This window comes from Salvelinus namaycush, chromosome 2, assembly GCF_016432855.1.
Source record: "Salvelinus namaycush isolate Seneca chromosome 2, SaNama_1.0, whole genome shotgun sequence".
Classification (NCBI taxonomy): domain Eukaryota; kingdom Metazoa; phylum Chordata; class Actinopteri; order Salmoniformes; family Salmonidae; genus Salvelinus; species Salvelinus namaycush.
In genome coordinates this window covers 15,638,583-15,661,460 of record NC_052308.1, presented here as the reverse complement: position 1 = coordinate 15,661,460, position 22,878 = coordinate 15,638,583, and the positions used below count along the sequence as shown (strand labels likewise).

At 43.1% G+C, this 22,878-nt stretch overlaps 1 protein-coding gene across 1 annotated transcript; it reads right to left on the bottom strand.

Annotated features, from left to right (window-relative positions):
- Positions 1–868: 868 nt before the first annotated feature.
- pank4 (pantothenate kinase 4 (inactive)) lies at positions 869–21,914 on the bottom strand. The gene is made up of 19 exons (XM_039008423.1): positions 21,769–21,914; positions 21,327–21,409; positions 20,546–20,754; positions 20,235–20,418; positions 20,054–20,146; positions 9,344–9,497; positions 8,586–8,767; positions 8,022–8,103; positions 7,762–7,862; positions 6,660–6,815; positions 6,423–6,535; positions 6,127–6,214; positions 5,731–5,882; positions 5,531–5,586; positions 5,360–5,409; positions 5,053–5,157; positions 4,784–4,884; positions 4,620–4,688; positions 869–2,370 (listed from the first exon to the last, which is right to left on the bottom strand). The coding sequence occupies exons 1-19, from the start codon at positions 21,887–21,889 to the stop codon at positions 2,115–2,117; spliced, it is 2,355 nt and encodes a 784-aa protein (XP_038864351.1). The 5' UTR covers positions 21,890–21,914; the 3' UTR covers positions 869–2,114.
- Between the last annotated feature and the right edge of the window lie 964 nt (positions 21,915–22,878).

Below are 22,878 nucleotides of genomic sequence, written 5' to 3'. Positions count from 1 at the left end.
TTGGTTAGCTATAGTTCGTTATTGCGACAGAGAACCTTTAACACTTGAATAAAATGACAAATGACCTTACCCGCGTTGGTTAATCCGTTGAGGTTGACTATTATTGCAAAGGGAATTCAGTCATATGGGATGACCGATAGTTTGATAAAGCGCACAGGACTCAAATTCCGTCTGTGTGCTGGTCGTTGGGATTCTATCTGGTTTTTGAAGAGTCACCGGCTGGAAACGCGTAACCGTATGCGCGTTCATGTGGGGATTTATGTCAGCGTTTGTCCCATAGGTGAGGCGCATGAGAATAGGTTTCTTGAGATTGCGATAGGATTCATCAATTTTTCGCCAGTGTTGGCCGGTAAAGTGAGAAACTGTCGAAATGTAATCCTTCTTTGATCACAATTATCACCTTCGTGAATTATATCAAAGTTTCCTACATGCAATGGGAACTGAACATTGAAACAAGTAGTACGCAAAGTGTGTACACAAGTGTACATCAATAAATCATTTCGCAGGAAAAATGAAACTATACAGAATTGGGTTTCTTCTTGTGTAAGAATATTGTAGAATTTAAGAACCGGCATCCGTTCATGTGGCAGTAGGGGGTAATGAAGAAGTTGAGGCACAGCATGTCGTGGAGGACCCCCTGCTTGGCACGGTGCATTATAAGCGTATGACTCCCCAGCGAGCAACTACTGTGCCACACACACCAGCACTCCATTCTCACATTGCGCCACCGGCACTAAAAACGCTTTGATGATTCTAGAGCAGTGCGTTGTACTCCCTCGCATCCTAACAGTTACCCACTCCTCTCAACTCCCTAAAATTCCATAAGTACCACCCTCCAAAAATCAAGAAACACAAAAGAGAAATTGCATTACTTTAAAATAAATTCACATTTAATTACAAGTGATTGTAAAGAGAACAATAATTTCCCTAAATGTCCTCATGAACTCAAGTAATGCAAATTAATTATATTTACACTTATTTCACATGTATTTACAAATGATAACACACAATATCAATCCACAGGTTAAGCAAATAAAGTCATGGAAACATTTGGACAGCAATATCTCAACCCAAACAAACTCCTTGAATTTACAAAGGCTGCCAACATAATGTTATTGATAAAAAGATAGCTTAAACATTTGCTATAAAATTACCTTAAATAAACTTTGATTGACAACTCAGAACATCCAAATCATTAATTTGGTTGTTAGGAGCTCATGTTCAAATGAAAACACTGCCACCTTCTGTAATTACATTTTTTAACCCCTCAATAAAGTGCCCAAAATTCCCTGTAACATTTTAGCTTCTCAGGCAATTATCGTCACAATTAAGTGAATAATCTCAATTGACCTAGTGGCAGTGATGAAAGGAGGAAAATCTTGGGATTCGAAAGGAAGACAGAACACAAACCCATAGAAAAGCCACTTTCATGTAGCCCCTGGTAACAAAAATCCATGTTTCTCCTGCAATAGAAATTAAACCAGGTTGGTTGCATTTTGAACAAGCTATGCTTTTTTATCACTCCCACCTCAAGGCACATCTACCATATATTTGTGAAGCGTCACCACAGATTGCTATAATTACCCTGGTAGCACAGCACTCGCAAAGCATCTCTTCACCACTGAAAGGGTGAATGTTGTCATGGTAACCATTGGGATGCTGTGAGTAAACAACAGGGTACTAATAACCTGTCTATAAATGCAGTTAGTAGAGGATCTCACTTGCATTGACAGTCAATCTGCAAAGAGGACACCTCTACCACTGACAAGTTTGTCTGTTCTGATACCATAACTAGAATTTTGGCAGTGATCTGCAAGAACACAAGATGGTGCAAAGTACGGTTGTATATTCAAAAAAGGAAGACATTTAAACATTGTTACTAAGCGATGTTATACTCTACCCTGTTTTGACATCCTTGCTAAAATAGGCTGCCAAGTTTTCAAATCAATCCAAGCCCACTGAAACTGATCTTAAAAACTCCTCCCTGTACAATCTGCATATCAATCATCATGAGTCGGTGAAATCAACCCCATTACAGCTAGCTGGACCTCTCCAACTTGTACTTGAAACAGTTCAACCTGTCCCATAATCAGACTTCAAAAAGAGTGATGAGATCATGACGGCATCACAGGAACATGATCCAGGGTGGTGGGTTTTTTGTTTGGTGGCATCTCGTACTTGAAGACCACACTGAAGAGCTTGCCTCCCAGTCGGTCAGCCAGCCAGGAGTTCTTGATGACTGCCATCTTGAGGCTCTCGCAGCTCAACAAGGCGTAGTAGTTGGTGTGGATGGCCCGGCCCATGCCCTCGATGATCACCAGGTCTGTGTGGCGTTCCCGCACAACCCCAGCCAACACCTTGTCCAAACGGCTGAGGGGAGAGAAATTATCATATTTACAGGAATAACCTTAAACATGTATATTAGAAATCACTTAGTATCTACACTGAACAAAAATATACATGTAACATCCAACAATTTCACAGATTTTACTGAGTTACAGTTCATAAGGAAATCAGTCAATTGAAATACATTCATTAGGCCCTAATTTCACATGGATTTCACATGACTGGGAATACAGATATGCATCTGTTGGCCACAAACACCTTAAAAAAGGTAGGGGAGTGGATCAGAAAACCAGTCAGTATCTGATGTGACCACCATTTGCCTCATGCAGCACGACATCTCCTTTGCATAGAGTTGATCAGGCTGTTGATTGTGGCCTGTTGTCCCACTCCTCTTCAATGGCTGCGCGAAGTTGCTGGATATAGGAGGGAACTGGAACGCGCTGTCGTACACGTCAATCCAAAGCATCCCAAACATGCTCAATAGGTGACATGTCTGATGAGTATGCAATCCATGGAAAAACGGGGACATTTTCAGCTTCTGGAATTGTGTACGGATCCTTGTGAGATGGGATGTGAGATGGGGCAGTGCATTTTCATGCCGAAACATTTATGACATGACAATAGCAGGATTTCGTCACAGAATCTCTGTGCATTAGAACCGGAATCGATAAAATGCAATTGTGTTTGTAGTCCGTAGCTTATGCCTGCCCATACCATAAGAACTGGTACATTATTGATACTGACCCACAATTGAAATCCATTTTGAAATATCCCCTTAAAAGACCCCCAAACATGAGATAGTGATTAAATCTGATTACCCACCAGAGAAAAAGGAAACTCTTTTGGACAAGGTTCCAGAGGGTAATTACAAATGTGGCCGATATGCTCAATGCAGCTTTACGTACAAAGGCAACTAATTTACCCACCCTCGTACAGGACAAATACTTAAGATCAAGGGCCTGTTTACCTGCATGTCCACCAATGTTATTTACATGTTGAAATGTCCTTGTGGTCTGTCTTACATAGGGAATCCCCGTACAAGCCTTAAGACACGGATCAGTGAGCACTGCAGCAATATACGGACATGTGAGACAAAAAATCTGGTTGCTGATCATTTTGTACAAGCTGGGCATCCTATTAGCTCTCTGAGATACATTGGAATATAAATGGTCAAGAAGTCACGCAGGGGAGGGGACATTGAGAGGAAACTTCTTCAAAGGGAATCTTTCTGGATCCACAAGCTCAACACTCTCCTCTTGGCCTTAATGAGGAGTTTGACTTGAAACCGTTTTTATAGTTTCAATATGTCTAAATAGTTTTTTTTTTAATCCTAATTGAATATTGTATGTATATTACTGTAAATATTGATCACATTCCCTGTGTATGATCATATTTTGATCCATTGAATGTTAATATTGTGAAACTACGTAATAAATATAAAAAGAATTACCTCCTGTTTCAGGAAGTGATGTCACTGAGTACTGCCCCTATATATAGGACCTTCCACCCCCACCTGGGATATGGATGTCTGATGAAGACCTACGGGTCGAAACGTTGTTAATAAATACCACCTGGAAGCATGAGCAGCAGTGTGCGGCGTTTTCCTTTCTGGTTTCCATGAGTTTGCCTAATCTCCAGCACCTGCGGAAAGTACCTGGATGTGCGCATGTTCTTCAGCTTTGGTACATGTCCATACCATAACCCCACCCCCACCATTGTGCACTCTGTTCATAACGTCGACATCAGCAAACCACTCACCCACACAACGCCATATGCCCGGTACTCTTGAAATCGGAACACATCCGTGAAGAGCACACTTCTCCAGTGGCCATCGAAGTTAAGCCTTTGCCCACTGAAGTCAGTACCAACACTGAAACTGGAGTCAGGTCAAGACCCTGGTGAGGACAACGAGCACTCAGATGAGCTTCTCTGAGACGGTTTCTGACAGTTTGTGCAGAAATTGTTCGGCTGTGCAAACTCAGTTTCATCAGCTGTCTGGGTGGCTTGTCTCAGACAGTCCCGCAGGTGAAAAAGAAGCCGTATGTGGAGGTCTATGCTGGCTTGGTTACATGTGGTCTGCGGTTGTGAGGCCGGTTGGACGTACTGCCAAATTCTCTAAAACGACGTTGAAGGTGGCTTATGGTACAGAAATTAACATTAAATTATCTGGCAACAGCTCTGGTGGACATTCCTGCAGTAAGTTTGTTTTTAAACATAGTTAACACAGGTATGTAACGTTGAAATAGAATTCATACATAGGAAATAAAACAAACCTTAAGTCTAAGCACGGAGAGCTGGAGCCACTCTGGACTAACGTCAACCTGTCCTCCTTCACAGCAGACCTGAAAAACAAATTAAATGACATTGAAAATGGTGGGAAAGGACCACTGTATCCATTATCCAGTCACAAATGCAGTGATAAGACTTAAAGACTCACTGTATGACTGGATCCATTGCAGCTATTCTTTCAGTCAAGATCTGCAGCTCATTGTTTGTCACATCATTCAGAGCTGGGCTTGAGTTGCTGGCAAGGACTACCTGGAAAACAGCAAATGCAGGGTGTCAAAGGCCCAAAAACATCATAAAGTGGAAAAAAGTAAATCTTGCTTCAGTCATCTTGTTTTATTAAACCCTGTGTGTATTTGAAGGGGTGGTGAAGGTGACAGCGTTTCAAGATATTAGCGGGTGGACAGTGTGGTTCCTTACCTCTGTTCCCCTGCAGAGAAGCTCTCTGACAAATGGGAAGACTCCCAGTATGATGTCTATTCCACTATTATCTACGAAAAATAATGCACACTTATGAGGTGGGCCCTGCAAAAGAAAGCCAGTAGGCATGGTATTCAATTACTGTTCCACAGCATCAAGTCATACACATCTTTGGGACAAATCCTAAATTGAGATCTAGGCACAGAACTTCTGTGGAGCTTAAGTTAGGATGTGGCCCATAACAAGAATACAGCTAATATAATCAAAATTTAAAACACTAACTTCAGGAAACAGTGTAAATTCTTACCTTCAGTCTCTCGAACCATTGGTCATAGGTGTCGACAAGCCACGGCCGCTCTATGGAGAAAGCAGGACTGTCATTATGTAGCCTACATAGGTTACACCAGCAATATAAAATGCAGGATCCATTTAAATATCCAAATGTTTTCCCAGTCAACAATGTTTTCCCAGTCAATACCTTCCAATTGTCGTTTCGCCTGTTCAAAGCCAAACTCCGGATTAGACTCCAGAACACTAAGAGAAAACGTGAGCGACAGTCTGTTCATTCAAAATTGCCATATAATTCTCAAGAATATACATATATATATTATAGCCAGAATTTGTCATAATAATCCTCCATAGTCCCAAATTAAGGAGTGCAGACTCATTAAGACTCACTCTGAAACAGCCTTGGCTCCCCAGTCAAAGACGTTCCCAGCCAGGAGGCCCCTGACCAGGGCAAACTGCCTCTGCTCCCAGCTCAGCTCCTCCAGGGACTTGACTGCCTTCTGGAAGTACTTGAGGGCCATGTCATTCTCCCTCTGCTTGATCTGTGGAAGATGAAGACAAAACTGAGACAGAAGCCTCCTCCCACTTCTCACAGCTAATCTACCACATTAGCAAATCATATAATGACAGACACTAATCAAGGCAAGTGGACATGAAATGACATTAAAATGCACCCAAGACCACACGTGTTAGCTTCATCATTAGATGCCCAGAAAAAGAGAAGCACTGGAGCATGTATTGGGAACAGTGAACAGAGAAAAAGAGTGCTATAGAATCCAGTCAAACCTTCGAGTAGGGGTCAGGGAAGTTGAACTCGTTTAAACAGTGTTCTCTTGTGTCTAAAAGACTTCTGACAGTAAGGGATCCATAAGCACTACAGGTGAGAAGAGAAGTACTCTACATTAGCAGACAGAAACACATACAGATTGCACAGGAAACAGTGAGACTTCATCATGTACAAGAGTCAATCTCATCCACTACTTGGGAGGCATTCGGAGATACGCATCTACATAAGTGATCAAGAAACAGCTCTAGTCGTCTAACAGCCTTTAAAAAGGATCTGCAGCTGTGGCTCCCCTTACAAAGGCTGGTGGCGGAGGGTCTGCAGCTTGTGCAGGTACTTGTGCCGGAACTTCTCCGCTCGTTCAGCAGCCTCTGGAAGATCAGGCTGGCTGGCCACAGCTCTTTTTACCACCTGTTCAAAGCACATCACCCAGGTCGGCAATTTTAAAAGCAACCAGGTTGAGGACTCGCTGTGTCAATGAATGCAATGTGTGTGTATTGATGAATAGACCAGTAGAAGATGCTCTGCCTCTTACCCCATCCAGGGCCTCCTCAAAGCAGTAGAGCCAGTACTCCCGTGCAAGGGCATCCTCTGAGAGGTCCACTGTGTCTGGGATGTAGGAGGACGGGTCCTGCAGCAGGGGCAGGTTCACGAGCTGCCTCTCCAGACGATCCATCTCCAACATGTCAAACTGGAGCCGAACAAGAGACACACTAAGCACTGCAAATAGTGCTGGGCTAATGCACTCATGCACACATCAAAGTGAAACCGAAGCGACCAGACTCCTTTAAACGTCACAAAAAATGCCAATATATCCGTTTTCAATACGCCACCTAGTGGTCAGTGAGCTGACAATAGCATGTGTCAAGCTCCATATCACTCAGGGACAAGTACACTGTCAGTGCAGTCAACACACACATCAAAGTATCAAAGTTTAGATGTACCCTATACGGACTCCTCACACCAGTCAGTGCCTTGAGTATGCTTTTAAGTTCAATGTCTGAGGTGAACAGACCTGATTACTATTCTCCAGTGTCACAGGTGACTTTAAGGTTGGTTATAACACATCACAACACAATTCAAAACAGTGACTGCTAAAAGCAACACTTCAAACGCTGTTAAACAATGCAATGTGAAAGGAAAAGGCTGGCATTTGGCAGTTAATGCAACAATTGTCTCTCTGAAACCTTATTTAACCCAATGTGAATGTTAGGGCAGGTGTAGAGCTACAAAGCCAGAAGCATGAGGAAATATGTAGCCCTAATCAAACCACTACACACAGAGCATGGAAGTACTTACGGGAAACTGAGGAAAGGGTTACAGTAGGTAAACAGATGTAAGATATGGTGGATATGAAGAAAAGAAAACAATCAAATGTTAGATGAAATTATCAATGAAGGTTGTTGTCACACCAGGCCTGTGGATTTTAAAAAGGACAGCAGTGGTGACATTTCCACAGAAAATATCAAATCTACAATTATCTCAGAAATCAGATAAAAGGGTGGTGGGGGGGAATTGCTAAAATGGTTAATGAAATGTCACCAAAATTAAATGGCAACAAGTGGGTTATGAGCACACCCTAGTGGTCCAAAGCTGACCTTAAGGTATTGTCTTATTTTCTTCTCCAAAGGACTTACTGTTCCACTGCGTGCACGTTGCATGGGGTTCAGGTCTGGAGAGGTACTCATCAGGCCAGAGCTCCCAGCATAGTTCTCCCCCCAACTGTACTGGTTAGGATCTAGATAAAGTGACAATTATAATACCAGTGAAAACGACTCAAAAGAAAGAACTTCTCATCAACAGGAAAATGCATACCAAACCAAGAGTGTAATAAGGCATGACTGCCAGTGCCACTTTCTGTCATGAAGAAATTCCATAGAGGAAAACATCGACTTACTGTCTTCCTCTGCTCCCTTGAGAAAGGCACCAATAGTTCCCAGATAGCCTTCATGTCTCAGGAACAGCGCCTGGACTTCACCCTGCAAAAAAAAAATATATATACATATCCAGTCAGAAGGAACCATTTCCAACTCTCATTACACTTGCAGGTTGTATCATGTAAAAGTAGCCTATGGGGACAATATAATCAAACCTGTCATAACAATGTTTTTGTTTTTTCTAACTGCCCACACAAATGTCTCCATCTGAAAATGTAAATAATTTACCTGTGAGGTGACTGGAGTCTACCTGCTGCGTAACAGAACCCAAAGACATTCTGAATACATTGAATTAAGGAAAAAGGGTACATTTCCATGCTACTGTGTAAATACAGCAAGGCAGATTTGATTGCTGGTTTTCAAGCTCTGAACCAGGCCCAAGGGACATATCCCTGGTTTTAGTCAGCTGACATCAGATCAAGCTATTTCAGGGCTAAATCTAGAGCTCAATCAAATGTACCTGAGAGCAAAACCTGGATTGAGAAAGAAATGCTTGTTTAGGAGGTACATTGGGGGGGGCTTGCCTTGGTGAAGAAGTTGATACTGTAAGTGATGGTGTGCATAGTGACAGGGTGTCCTCGGATGAAGAAACCCCCAAAGTAGACCCTGGTCAAGTTGTGGAGCCGGGCATAAAGGCAGGCCAGCTGCCCAATGTCATTGCTGATCATATGGAGCAGGCTCTTAGCCATATCTTCTTTAGAGAACTCTAATTCAGGAGGAAACAAAAGTAAAAGTATGTCAGCATACAGCCAAGTGAAGATCCAGAAACATGGAGTCACTCTAGACAACAAGCAAAGGTCCCATTGAAGTAAGTACAGTGTTGGTTTATGTATTGACCGTTTGTTTCAGGTATTATTGGCATTACATTAAAAACATTAACGATCTAATAGAGTGAGTGAATGAGTTGCTTGCTTTGCCTCCATGGCCGTCTGCCTCGTCTATTTCTCAACAGTAACAGTAACCACACAGCCTAGCACAGTAACTGGGTAAGAAGTCAATCTGTTAGTGCTAAACAGGAATGTAACCTACATTACAGTATATGGCAGTGGAGGCTGGTGTGAGGAGCTATAGGAGGACGGGATCATTGTAATGGCTGGAATGGAACGTATCAAACATATGTTAACTCCGTTCCATTTCAGCAATTACAATGAGCCTGTCCTCCTATAGGTCCTCCCACAGGTAGATTGCATGCCAGGGAGTCCGCTCCTGAAGACAGTGCAATGAAAAACAGGTTATGGGGCCAAAGAATAAACATACTGCAAGGGCTCTGTTCTCTCTTTACCTTTGTCAGCAGTAGCAGATTTTCCAAAGCTGCTTGCAATAAGGTCCCCAGTCAAGCCCAAGGACCCATAAGATCCCCCGTAGATGTCTTTGACTAGCATGTCAACACTTGTGTGCTGCCCCTTCGAAGCCAACTGAAGTAGTTCATCAAATCTCTAGGTGAGAGCAGGAAGACATGGGAGTACAGTAGTTTTAAAAACAGCACTTTAACCCAGATAGCCAAGCTATTTTGTAAAATCCATGTTTTTTTCTGGATCAAAATGGGGCTTAGGTGGTTGGCGTGGCCATTGGTGCAGTTGCCAACTGAAAGTTTAAGAGACCCTCCTGTTGGCCCTTCTGTTGACACAATCACTGACATGAACCCTGCAAAATAAATACTTGCACACACCAGATTAGCTGACCAAAGCCAATTAAATGTTTTTTTTTATGCAAGATTGTATGTACAGTGCATTCGGGAAGTATTCAGATCACTTGACTTTTTCCACATTTTGTTACGTTACTTTGCATTTCTAAAATTGATTAAATTTTCCTCATCAATCTACACACAATACCCCATAACGACAAAGCGAAAACAGTATTTCGAAATGTTAGCAAATTTATTTATATAAAAAAAATTACAGAATAATCTTATTTACATGAGAATTCAGACCCTTTGCTATGAGACTCAAAATTGAGCTCAGATGCATCCTGTTTCCATTGATCATCCTTGAGAAGTTTCTACAACGTGATTGGAGTCAACCTGTGGTAAATGAAATTGATTAAACATGATTTGAAAAGGCACACACCTGTCTATATAAGTTCCCACAGTTGACAGTGCATGTCAGAGCAAAAACCAAGCCATGAGGTTGAAGCAATTGACCGTAGAGCTCCGAGACAGGATTGTGTTGAGGCACAGAACAGTGGCCTCCATCATTCTTAAATGGAAGAATTTTGGACCCACCAAGACTCTTCCTAGAGCTGGCCACCCAGACAAACTGCGCAATCAGGGGAGAAGGGCCATGGTCAGCGAGGTGTTCAAGAATCCAATGGTCACTCCAGAGTTCCTCTGTGGAGATGGCAGAACCATCTCTGCAGCACTCCACCAATCAAGCCTTCATGGTAGCGTGGCAAGACGGAGGCCACTCCTCAGTAAAAGGCATGACAGCCTGCTTAGCACCTAAAAGGACTCTCAGACCATGAGAAACAAGATTCTCTAGTCTGATGAAAACAAGATTGAACTGTTTGGCCTGAATGCCAAGCGTCACGTCTGGAGGAAACCTGGCACCAGGTTGTTGGTGCCAGGTTGGGGATGTTTTTTAGCAGCAGGGAATGGGAGACTAGTCAGGATTGAAGGAAAGATGAACGAAGAAAAGTACAGGAGAGATCCTTGATGAAAACCTGCTCAGGACCTCAGATGGGAGCAAAGGTTCACCTTCCAACAGGACAACTACCCTAAGCACACAGCCAAGACAACACAGGCATGGCTTCAGGACAAGTCTCTGAATGCCCTTAAGTGGCCCAACCAGAGCCCGGACATGAACCCTTATCGAACATCTCTGAAGAGAACTGAAAAAAGCTGTGGAGCGACGCTCCCCATCCAACCTGACAGAGCTTGAGAGGATCTACAGAGAAGAATGGGAGAAACTCCCCAAATTCAAGTGCCAAGCTTGTCGTGTCATACGCAAGAAGACTCGAGGCTGTAATCGCTGTCAAAAGTGTGTCAACAAAGTACTGAGTAAAAGGTCAAAATACATATGTAAATGTGCTAAAAGTTCTATGAACCTGTTTTTCTTTGTCATTATGGGGTATTGTGTGTAGATTGATACATTTTTTAAAATACATTTTAGAATAAGGCTGTAATGTAACAAAATGTGAAAAAAGTCAATGGGTCTGAATGCACTGTACATGACTTCTCTGTCGCGTGTGATAATGTGATTGAACACAATCATCAATATCAATGGAGCCATAGGTTGGAAATCAACCTTATAGTTGTCACTAGTCTTCAAGCACACCTGTATGAATAAGGCAACAGGTCCTGATGGCATCTCTGCTTTTCTTCTAAAAACATGTGCAGAGGAATTTACTCCGACTTGGTGCCCTATCTTTCAGAGGTCTATAGACTCCCATACCATCCCATCTCTGTGGAAAAAGGCCATCATCACTCCAGTCCCCAAAAGAAAATAATGACTATAGACCTGTTGGTCTGACCATCATAATGAAGTTCTGAAAAGATCTGTATCAATCTGCCTATAAGAAAAGTTGCAGGACTGATGATGCAATCAACACCATAGTGCATCTCATTGTTAAGAATCTGGAAAACCCCAAGGCCTGTGCTAGACTGCCATTTATTGATTTAAGTTAAGCGTTTAACACAATACAGCCACATGTCCTAATCAGCAAGTTAAAGCAGATGGGTTTTAACCCCTATACCATAAGGTGGTACCACTCATTCATGACTAGCAGTACTCAACAGATTAGTTAACAGTACCCTCTCTGAGGCTATAGACATTAGCATGGGGGCCCCGCTGGGTTGTGTGAGTTCACCCATCTTATTCACTCTGTACACAAATGAATGAACTAGCAGTAATCCTGATAAATATATTGTCTTGTTTTCTGATGTCTAAAGATGCTGATACTACTGCGTACAGGTCAGATATTCAAACAATACAAATTGGTGTTTGACCCCAATGGTGTTTCACCCTAAATCTGTCGGTGACCACGTGCCTGTGGTTGTCCACAATGCCATAGCACAGGTTAGTTTGTTCAAGTACCTGGGTGTACACATGGCCCTTCCAGCTCAGCATATTGTCCAAGTAAAGGGACTGCTGCAGAGTCCAACAACGCCTCCATTTCCTACGTAGACTCAAGGTTTTTGAAGTTGACCAGAAAATTATGCTCTGGGTCCTCCCGAGTGGTGCAGGGATCTAAGGCACTGCATCGCAGTGCTAACTGTGCCACTAGAGATCCTGGTTTGAGTCCAGGCTCTGTCGCGACCCATGGGGCGGCACACAATTGGCCCAGCGTTGTCCGGGTTAGAGGGGGGTTTGGCCGGCAGGGATGTTCTTGTCCCATCGCACACTAGCGACTTCTGTGGCGTGCCGGACTCAGTGCACGCTGACAGTCACCAGGTGCACAGTTTTTCCTCCGAAACACGGGTGCGGCTGGCTTCCGGGTTAAAATCAGGCATTGTGTCAAGAAGCAGTGGCTGGGTTGTGTTTGAGGACACATGGCTCTCGACCTTCACCTCTCCCGAGTCCGTACGGGAGTTGCAGCGAATGGGACAAGACTAATTACCAATTGAATACCACAAACTTGGAGAAAAAGGAGTAAAAAAGATTTTAAAAAGAAAAGAATGCTCATTCTACCATGCAGTCAGACAGTATCCTAAATTATTTCAGATCCATCCCATGTACTGCACTCTTAGTATCAGCTCCTCCCCTCAGGCAGAGGCTATAGGGTCCCTCAAATACCTAATCCGCCATAAGGCTGAGCTGTGTTAGTACATCACTGACAGAATAAGGGAAAATGTAAAGTATTATGCATGTGACTATATGAGAAGTATAAGGGTAACGTGCAATGTATGTATTACACTGAGTATAAAAACATTAACACCTGCTCTTTCCATGAGAGACTGACCAGATGAATGCGATGATCCCTTATTGATGTCACTTGTTAAATCAGTGTAGATGGAGACAGGTTAAACAACAAATGTAAGTTCCTTTGAACGGGGTATGGTAGTAGGTGCCAGACGCACCGGTTTGTTAAGAACTGCAACGCTGCTGGGTTTTTCATGCTCAACAGTTTCCCGTGTGTATCAAGAATGGTCCACCACTCAAAAGGACATCAAGCCAACTTGACAACTGTGGGAAGCATTGGAGTGAACATGGGCCAGCATCTCTGGAAAGCTTTGAACACTTTGTAGAGTCCATGACCAATTGAAGGTGGTAGTAAATGATTGTTTAATGGCGTTAGACCAAGGCTCTGCATCGGTCCTCGTGTTCCTAGACCTTAGTGCCGCCTTTGACACCAATCACCACACTCTTTTGGAGAGATTGGAAACCCTAATTGGTCTACACGGACAAGTTCTTGCCTGGTTTAGATCTTATCTGTCGGAAAGATATCAGCTTGTCTCCGTGGATGGTTTGTCCTCTGACAAATCAATTATATGTTGTTTCGGTGTCCCTCAAGGTTCCGATTTCACTATCTATACACACACACACACAAAACCATTCAAAAGTTTGGGGTCACTTGTAAATGTCCTCGTTTTTGAAAGAAAAGCAAATTTGTTTATTCAAATAACATCAAATTGATTCAGAAAGTGTAGAGTGTAGACATTGTTAACATTGTAAATGACTATTGTAGCTGGAAACAGCTGATTTTTTGGGAATATCTACAGGCGTACAGAGGCCCATTATCAGCAACCATCACTCCCGTGTTCCAATGGCATGTTGTGTTAGCTACACCAAGTTAATCATTTTAGAAGGCTAATTGATCATTAGAAAACCCTTTTGCAATTATGTTAGCACAGCTGAAAACTGTTGTTCTGATTAAAGCAGCAATAAAACTGGTCTTCTTTAGACTAGTTGAGTATCTGGAGCATCCGCATTTGTGGGTTCGATTACAGGCTCAAAAATGGCCAGAAACAAAAGGACTTTCTATTCCATGTGAGAAATTGCCAAGAAACTGAAAATCTCGTACAACACTGTGTACTACTCCCTTCATCGAACAGCGCAAACTGGTTGTAAACAGAATAGAAAGAGGAGTGGGAGGTATTTTCTTTCAAAAACAAGGACATTTCTAAGTCACCCCAAACTTTTGAACGGTAGTGTATATTCTACCTCTTGGTGATGTCATTCGGAAACACAATATCAACTTTCACTGCTATGCAGACAACACACAGCTGTACATTTCGATGAAACATGGTGAAGCACCAAAATTACCTACCCTGGAAGTATGTGTTTCAGACATAAGGAAATGGATGGCGGCAACATTTTAAAACTCTGACAAAACAGAGATGCTAGTTCTAGGTCCTAAGAAACAAACAGATCTGCTGTTTGATCTGACATTTCATCTTGATGGTTATAAAGTCGTTTCAAATAAAAGTTTAGGAACTCGGCGTTACTCTAGACCCTGATCTCTTTTGACGAACATACACAAAAGTATGTGGACACCCCTAACAATTAGTGGATTCAGCTATTTCAGCCACACCCATTGCTGACAGGTGTATAAAATCGAGCACACCGCCATGCAATCTCCATAGACAAACATTGGCAGTAGAATGGCCTTACTGAAGAGCTCAGTGACTTTCAGCATGGCACCGTCATAGGATGCCAACTTTCCAACAAATCAGTTCATCACATATCTGCCCTGCTAGAGCTGCCCGGTCAACTGTAGGTGCTGTTATTGTAAAGTATAAATGTCTAGAAGCAACAACGTCTCAGCCGCAGTGGTAGGCCACACAAGCTCACATAACAGGACCACCAAGTGCTGAGGTGCATAGCGCGTAAAAATAGTCTGTTCTAGGTTGCAATCTCACTACCAAGTTCCAAACTGCCTCTGGAAGCAACGTCAGCACAAGCAAGAACTGTTCATCGGGAAAGTCATGAATATGGTTTTCCTTGGCCGAGCAGCCGCACATAAGCCTAAGATCAGCATGCACAATGCCAAGCGTCGGCTGGAGTGGTGTAAAGCTCGCCACAAATGGACTCTGGAGCAATGGAAACGCATTCTCTGGAGTGACGAATCACGCTTCACCATCTGCCAGTCCGACGGACGACTCCGGGTTTGGCAGATGCCAGGAGAAAGCTACCTGTCCGAATACATAGTGCCAACTGTAAAACGTTTGTTGGAGGAGGAATAATGGTCCGGGGCTGTTTTTCATGTTTCGAGCAAGGCCCCTTAGTTCCAGTGAAGGGACATCTTAACGCTACAGCATACAATGACATTCTAGATGATTTTGTGCTTCCAATTTTGTGGCAACATTTTGGAGAAGGCCCTTTACTGTTTCAGCATGACAATGCCCCCATGCACAAAGTGAGGTCCATACAGAAATGGTTTGTCGAGATCAGTGTGGATGAACTTGACTGGCCTGCAGCCCCCTGACCTCAACCCCATCGAAAACCCAGACTGTGAGCCAGGCCTAATCGCCCAACATCAGTGCCTGACCTCACTAATGCTTGTGGCTAAACGGAAGCAAGTCCCTTCCCAGAAGTGGAGGCTGTTAAAGCAACCAAGGGGGGGGGGACCAACTCCATATTAATGCCCATCATTTTGGAATGAGATGTTTGACGAGCAGGTGTCCACATACTTTTGTCATGTAGTGGAACAAGTACATTTCAAGGGCAGCTTTCCCCCCTCCATCTTCCTAACATTGCAAAAATCTGAAACTTTTTGTCCAAAAATGATGCAGAAAAACTAATCCATGCTTTTGTCACATCTAGATTAGACTAAGGCAATGCTCAACGGCTAAAGCACTGAATACACTTCAGTTAGTGCTAAATACGGCTGCCAGAATCTTGACTAGAAACAAAACATTTTATCATAATTTACACCAAGGCTAACTTCTCTACACTGGCTTCTGTTAAGGATAGGGCTGATTTCAAGGTTTTACTGCTAACCTACAAAGCATTAGATGGACTTGCTCCTACCTAGCTCTGCGATTTGGTCCTGCCGTACATACCTACACGTACGCTATGGTCTCCAGACGCAGTCCTCCTTACTATTTTTTATTTTTATGTATTTATTTATCCGTTATTTTACCAGGTAAGTTGACTGAGAACACATTCTCATTTGCAGCAACGACCTGGGGAATAGTTACAGGGGAGAGGAGGGGGATGAATGAGCCAATTGTAAACTGGGGATTATTAGGTGACCGTGATGGTTGAGGGCCAAATTGGGAATTTAGCCAGGACACCGGGGTTAACACCCCTACTCTTACGATAAGTGCCATGGGATCTTTAATGACCTCAGAGAGTCAGGACACCCATTTAACGTCCCATCCGAAAGACGGCACCCTACACAGAGCAGTGTCCCCAATCACTGCCCTGGGGCATTGGGATCTTTGTTTAGACCAGAGGAAAGAGTGCCTCCTACTGGCCCTCCAACACCACTTCCAGCAGCATCTGGTCTCCCATCCAGGGCCTGACCAGGACCAACCCTGCTTAGCTTCAGAAGCAAGCCAGCAGTGGTATGCAGGGTGGTATGCTGCTGCCTACTATCAATAGAAGTTATAAGCAAACAGCTGGAGGCAGGGCTTTCTCCTATAGAGCTCAATTTTTATGGAATGGTCTTTACTGAAGACTCATCTCTTCAGTAGTTTCTATGATTGAGTGTAATCTGGCCCAGGAGTGCGAAGATGAACGGCCATCACTGTCTCTGCCTGGCCGGCTCTCCTCTGGGATTCTCGGCCTCAGACCCTATTACTGGGGCGAAGTCACTGGCTTACATGCCATCCCTAGGAGGCTTTTTCGCTAAACTTGACTCGAGTGGGTTGAGTTACTGTCGTGATATTCCTGTCTGTTTTTGCACCCCCTCGGGCTTGTGTAGTGGAGGAGATCTTCGTGGGCTATACTCAGCCTTGTTTCAGGGTAGTAAGTTGATATCTCTCTAGTGGTGTGGGGCTGTTCTTTGGCAAACTGGGTGGGGTTATATCCTGCCTGGTTTGCACTGTCTGGGGGTATAGTCGGACAGGGCCAGTGTCCCCCGACCTCCCCTGTTTCAGCCTCCCGTATCTATGCTACAATAGTATATGTGCCGGGGGGCTAAGGTCAGTCTGTCTTATCTGGTGAAATTCTCCTGTCTTATGTGGTGTCCTGTGTGAACTTAAGTGTGTGTATAGTTTTTTCTCTCTCCCTCTCCCCCCACTCTCCTCAGCTATAAAAAGCCAACTGACACTTACCTGTTGCACCCTCTACAACCACTGATCAGAAAACCCGTCTTATCAGGTGTGACCCCCCAGGGCCTAACATTAACTTTTTGGTCCACCAGCCAGTGTGGCAGGTACAAGATTTTTTTACTAGCTAGCTAGATTTTTAAAATAAAAAACAAATCTGATGCACATGCTTTGTAATGTTCCTAAAACAAGAAATGTGGTATGTTAAATTTAATTACATTTTTTGTGACCAGTCTTTTAATCAAAATATCAGAGACAAATGTTTAAGGCAGAGAGATTACCATGGTAACGGGGCCACTGGAGTCATGTCACATGTGTCTGTCTGAGATCTGACTATTAGTTGAAGCAGCAGACTCAAACTAACGTTGAAAAACTGAGCCTGTGAACAAAACAATGTAAATAGACAAGAAACACAAGGACAAAGTCTCACTTTGTAGACTTTAGTAAATTTGACCAAGTTTTATGCCTGTGCTCAGCACCTCCAAAAATCTACAGTATCAGCACTTCACTCAGTGCGCACAGCTCCCCTGCCAGGCAGTGGTTGGATATAGGATGAATACTTATTTGTTCAATTAGCAGCTATGAAACAAAACAGCATAAATACTTTGAAAACAGCTACCGCAGCATTTTTCTAACTAACATAAGACTGCTGAACAATTTATCAAATGGGCACCCGGACTATTTACATTGACACCCCCTTTATTTTTACACTGCTGCTACTCACTGTTAATCATCTATGCATAGTCACTTGCACCTGCCTACCTTCAAGTACAAATTTCCACAGCTAGTGGTTAGGGCGTTGGCCAGTAACCGAAAGGTTACTGGATCGAATCCCCGAGCTGACATGGTAAAAATCTGTTGTTCTGCCCCTGAGCAAGGCAGTTAACCCACTGTTCCCCAGGCGACAAAGCCTTGGATGTCGATTAAGGCAGCCCCACACCTCTCTGATTCAGAGGGGTTGGGTTAAATGCGGATTTTTTTTCTTCAGTTGAAGGCATTCAGTTGTACAACTGACTAGGCATCCCCCTTTCCCTTACCTGTGCCCCCGCACATTGACTTGGTACCGGTACCCCCTGTATATGGCCTCGTTAATGTTATCTTTTTTTATTTTTTACTTTAATTTAGTAAATATTTTCTAAACTTTTTATTGAGCGGCATTGTTGGTTAAGGGCTTGTAACTAAGCGCATTTCATGGTAAGGTCTACATCTGTTGTACTCGGCGCACGTGACAAAAAACATTAGATTATACTTTTTTATTACTTTATTGTAATGCTCGCACTGTAGAGCCATGCAAATTGACCACCTGCCAACGTGTCTGGTGAAATAGACGTTCTTACCCGCCAATACCTAAATCTACCCGCACTTGGCAGGTGTTCATTTTATGCCCTAGTGACCACCATTTGCCTCATGCAGTGTAACATCTCTTTCACATAGAGTTGATCAGGCTGTTGGTTGTGGCCTGCGGAATGTTGTCCCACTACTCTTCAATGGCTGCGCGAAGTTGCTGGATATTAGCATGAACTGGAACATGCTGTCATACACATCGATCCAGAGCATCCCAAACTTGCTCAATGAGTGACATGTCTGGTGAGTATACAGACCCTGGCTGAACTGGGACATTTTCAGCTTCCAGGAATTGCGTACAGATTCTTGCGACACGGGCCGTGCACAATCATGCTGAAACATGAGGTGATGGCGGTGGATGAATGGCACTACAATGGGTCTCAGCATCTCAACACATTTAGATTTTAGCAATTTAGCAGACGCTCTTATCCAGAGCGACTTACAGTAGTGAGTGAAAACATCACACTTTTTCGCCGTACCAGTCCGAGGGAATCGAACCCACAATACTGGCATTGCAAGCGCCACTCTCTACCAACTGAGTCACACGGGACCCCTCATTACGGTATCTCTGTGCATTCAAATTGATATCAATAAAATGGAATTGTGTTCATTGTCCGTAGCTTATGCCTGCCCATACCATAACCCCACCGCCACCATGGGGTACTCTGTTCACAACGTTGACGTCAGCAAACTGCTCGCCCACACAACGCCATACACGCTGTCTGCCATCTTCCTGGTACAGTTGAAACCGTGATTCATCAGTGAAGAGAATTTCATCATGCCAGTGGCCATCAAAGGTGAAAATTTGCTCACTGAAGTCAGTTATGATGCCAAACTGCAGTCAGGTCAAGACCCTGGTGAGGATGATGAGCACACAGATGAGCTTCCCTTAGTTTGTGCAGAAATGTTTTGGTTGTGCAAGCCTACAGTTTCATCAGCTGTCTAGGTGGCTGGTCTCAGACACAGGTATAGAAGCCCGATGTGGAGGTCCTGGGCTGGTAACATGTTGTCTGTGGTTGTGAGGCCGGGAGGACGTACGGACAAATTCTAAAACGAATGAGGCTTATGGTAGAGGAACTAACATTCAATTCTCTGGCAACAGCTCTACTGGACATTCCTGCAGTCAGCATGCCAATTGCACGCTCCTTCAAAACTTGACACATTTGTGGCATTGTGTAGTGTGACAGAACTGTACAATTTAGAGTGGCCATTTATTGTCCCCAGCACAAGGTGCACATTAATAATGGGCCTGCTGTTTGGACATAGACTGCCCGTCCAACAAGCAGAAAATTCCCTGAACCCTATTCAGAACGAGAGCTTGTAAGTACAGAGGGCAGTCTTCCAGATAATACAAATAAAAGTTGCAGTAATGTCAACTGGCAAGATATTAGGAAAGAACCAACAAAATAAGACTATACATTTCAGTTCATTTTGAGTAGCCTGACTATTTAAAAAGCCTATTGCTTGAAGTGTCAGCATGGGGGTGAGGAGTTTTACCTTTGTTTTTGTGAGTAGAGCTCCAAGGCCCCAGAATGTCCCCCCACCTATGGAGCTTCCTCCAACACGCTCAAATGTATCCTCTGATTCAACCTGTTTGGAAATAAATATTGTTTGTTGAATGAATTGGTACATAGGCCACATGTCACACCAGATCTAGATGTGTGTCAGGCATTGGTACCTTGATGATTGACACCCCTGAGCCGATGTTGATGAGCAGGTAAGGGAAGATGTCAGGGTGAGTGTTCTGGAAGCGGAACTCAGAGTCTGCATGCTTGACATAGACAAAAGCCTCGTGGGGGATGTTCCTCAGCACAAAGTTGCAGCCCTTAATCAGGCATGTCATTTCATCCTCCTTGTCCACCCTTGTCAAAACATGAAGAGCAGCTACATTATAATAAGCTCAACCTTATACCGGTCAAGCTGTCTTTAAAAATAAAGCCGTTTTAGATTTTAACCAAATACCTCAAAACAACATATTCCTTTTCTCACCTGAGCTTCAGTTTCTTCTCTATGAGATCTTTGAACTTATGAGCCCCTCCACCGGTGGCTTTGATGACTTTGGTGTCAGTGTTGACCAGGTGGTCTTTGATAAAGTCCAGGCAGGTTTCAATGTAGGCATTTTCAAACTTGATGAAGTGAAGGCGAGCCAACATCTCCTCCTGCATTGAGATCTCATAGAGGGGGTCATCCTCAGTGTCCTGGTAAAGAGGGACACACAGATAAGGAACCAGACCAACACTGCAGACCTGAGACCTCCAGGGCAACCTGAGTGGGCTCAGTAAGACTTGTAAGTCTACACATTCACTGTCCCAAGGTACCTTTTGAAGCCCAACATCATGAATCAGTGGCCTATATGTCTACCACAAACCCCACACTCAAGCAATCCCATATTGGCTACTCTCCAATTAACACAAGCTTAGTTAGTTTACTTTTCTGTAACTACATTCACACACCTTTATCAGGTTGGCCCATTGGAGACCTAAAACTAAACAGTACAGTGTGCTGAGAGATAAGAACAACTATTCTGGCACGAGTCCTCCAGGCTTAAACACTGTAATAACACTAATAACACTGCATTGCAGTGCACTTGGGCAGCAAATCACTTTAGCCCCTCAATTGAACACTGACATTTGATGTTATTGTTGCCGAGTAAATAGCTTAAATAGCACACTACACGTTGGACGCAAGCTCTTATTTAGCTTTGTCCTCTGCTCCATTGGACCTAACGTTTGTTACTGACAGTGTTCCAAGGTTTATTGACACCACATACCTTTGCAGTATGGTCGAATGACCGTACTTTCGCTACTTTGTGTTGAACAGTGGAGTAATAGGCGAGTTTCGTCAGAGAGCCACCTGTGGGAGGAAAAAAGGGTTTGTGCAGTCTCACGTGAGATAGATAAATCCATCAGTCAACTATTGACAACTCAGCCACTCTGGCGCAGCGGTCAAATTAGGTGGTTTAGTTAGCTAGTTAGCCATTTGAGAAACCTGTAGCTATCTAGCCCATAAACAAACGCTAATTAGCCAGCTAACAGTGGCGCGAAGGTAACTTCGCAGCTACTGGTAGCTAACTACAGTACTTAAATCAGCTAGTTTAGCTAGCCAGCCACACGTCGTTGCTTGCTAGCCTCTCGTGTGCCTGCTGTGTTGTCAAAGTAACAAGACAAGTTAATATATTCAAGTAGCGATATAAATATTAACTTAGTGTATACCTATGTCTATTGCGAACCTCTTTGCATTTTCCAAATTCCTGAAGATCTCATTGGGTGGAAGAGTTATGCTTTTATCCATGCTGTGACTACTCCTGTCTACTCTCTCACTTTCCGCCGCCATCTTGTGTTGCGCAATGACGTTCAGGTACAAAAAAATAATAATCCCTCAATGGAAAAATCTCTAGGGTGTTCAGGAGGACGCCACGTTTTGGAACGTTCAGACATGTAGAACAATGAATTACATTGGTCCTTTTCATGGCATTTATATCTGCAACGTTCGATAACGTTTGGCAACTGAACATGGCCCTGGATTTCTGTGATAATGTGGTAGGTAATCTCTGGTCTTCTGTGATATTTTCTGTAAACCTACATACATACACATAGGTGAACATTTGGTAAAACACGAAGCTATTCGGCACACATTTGATGTGCAACTAAAAGCAATATCATCTCATCATAAACCTCCTGCATGTCATGCTGATGTGATGGGAATATCTTCATAACAAAATGGTCATTTGCAAGCATTTAACGTTTAGGCCTACGCCTACACAATTATTGAACTGAAATGTAAACTATCATAGTAAAGATAAGAAAAAGTATTTCATTTGATTGTTTTTTAATGTATTAAAATGTATGGGGATATTGCCTACATTTACTGTCTTTACAAAAGACACACTGGATTGTTGAAAATAAACAAGAGTTTTGAGAAAGTTTTTCTTCAATCTGCAATAGACACATTCAGGTAATGTATTATAATTTACACACAAAACATCATAAAGCAAAATTGACAAGTTGGATCTTAAAACAGATCAGTTATTGCTTATCACAGAGAGTGATGATTACAGGTATAATAGGCTACCCAGTTTAGGTAAATCATCCTCACAGGAATAATGATGCTGTAGTTTAGGTCCATTATTATCAAATGGATAACTGATACATGCTTCATATAAGATGCTCAATATGATGTAAATCTTTATCAATACACAAATGTAGTGGAAACAATGGCTTATTCTCTAAGCTTTGACCTTAAAACAGATCATTAGACAATCACAAAAATATTGGTAATTTTAGGTAAAAGTCCTCATAGAGGACTGTTAAAGTTGAATAAAC

Coding starts and splice junctions, on each gene's coding strand:
- pank4 (XM_039008423.1), bottom strand. CDS start 21,889: ATGGCGGCGGAAAGTGAGAGAGTAGACAGGAGTAGTCACAGCATGGAT. Junction 7,863..8,021: donor CAAGGGAGCAGAGGAAGACA/GTAAGTCGATGT, acceptor CACTTTATCTAG/ATCCTAACCAGTACAGTTGG. Junction 6,816..7,761: donor AACGTGCACGCAGTGGAACA/GTAAGTCCTTTG, acceptor GTTCGGCTCCAG/TTTGACATGTTGGAGATGGA.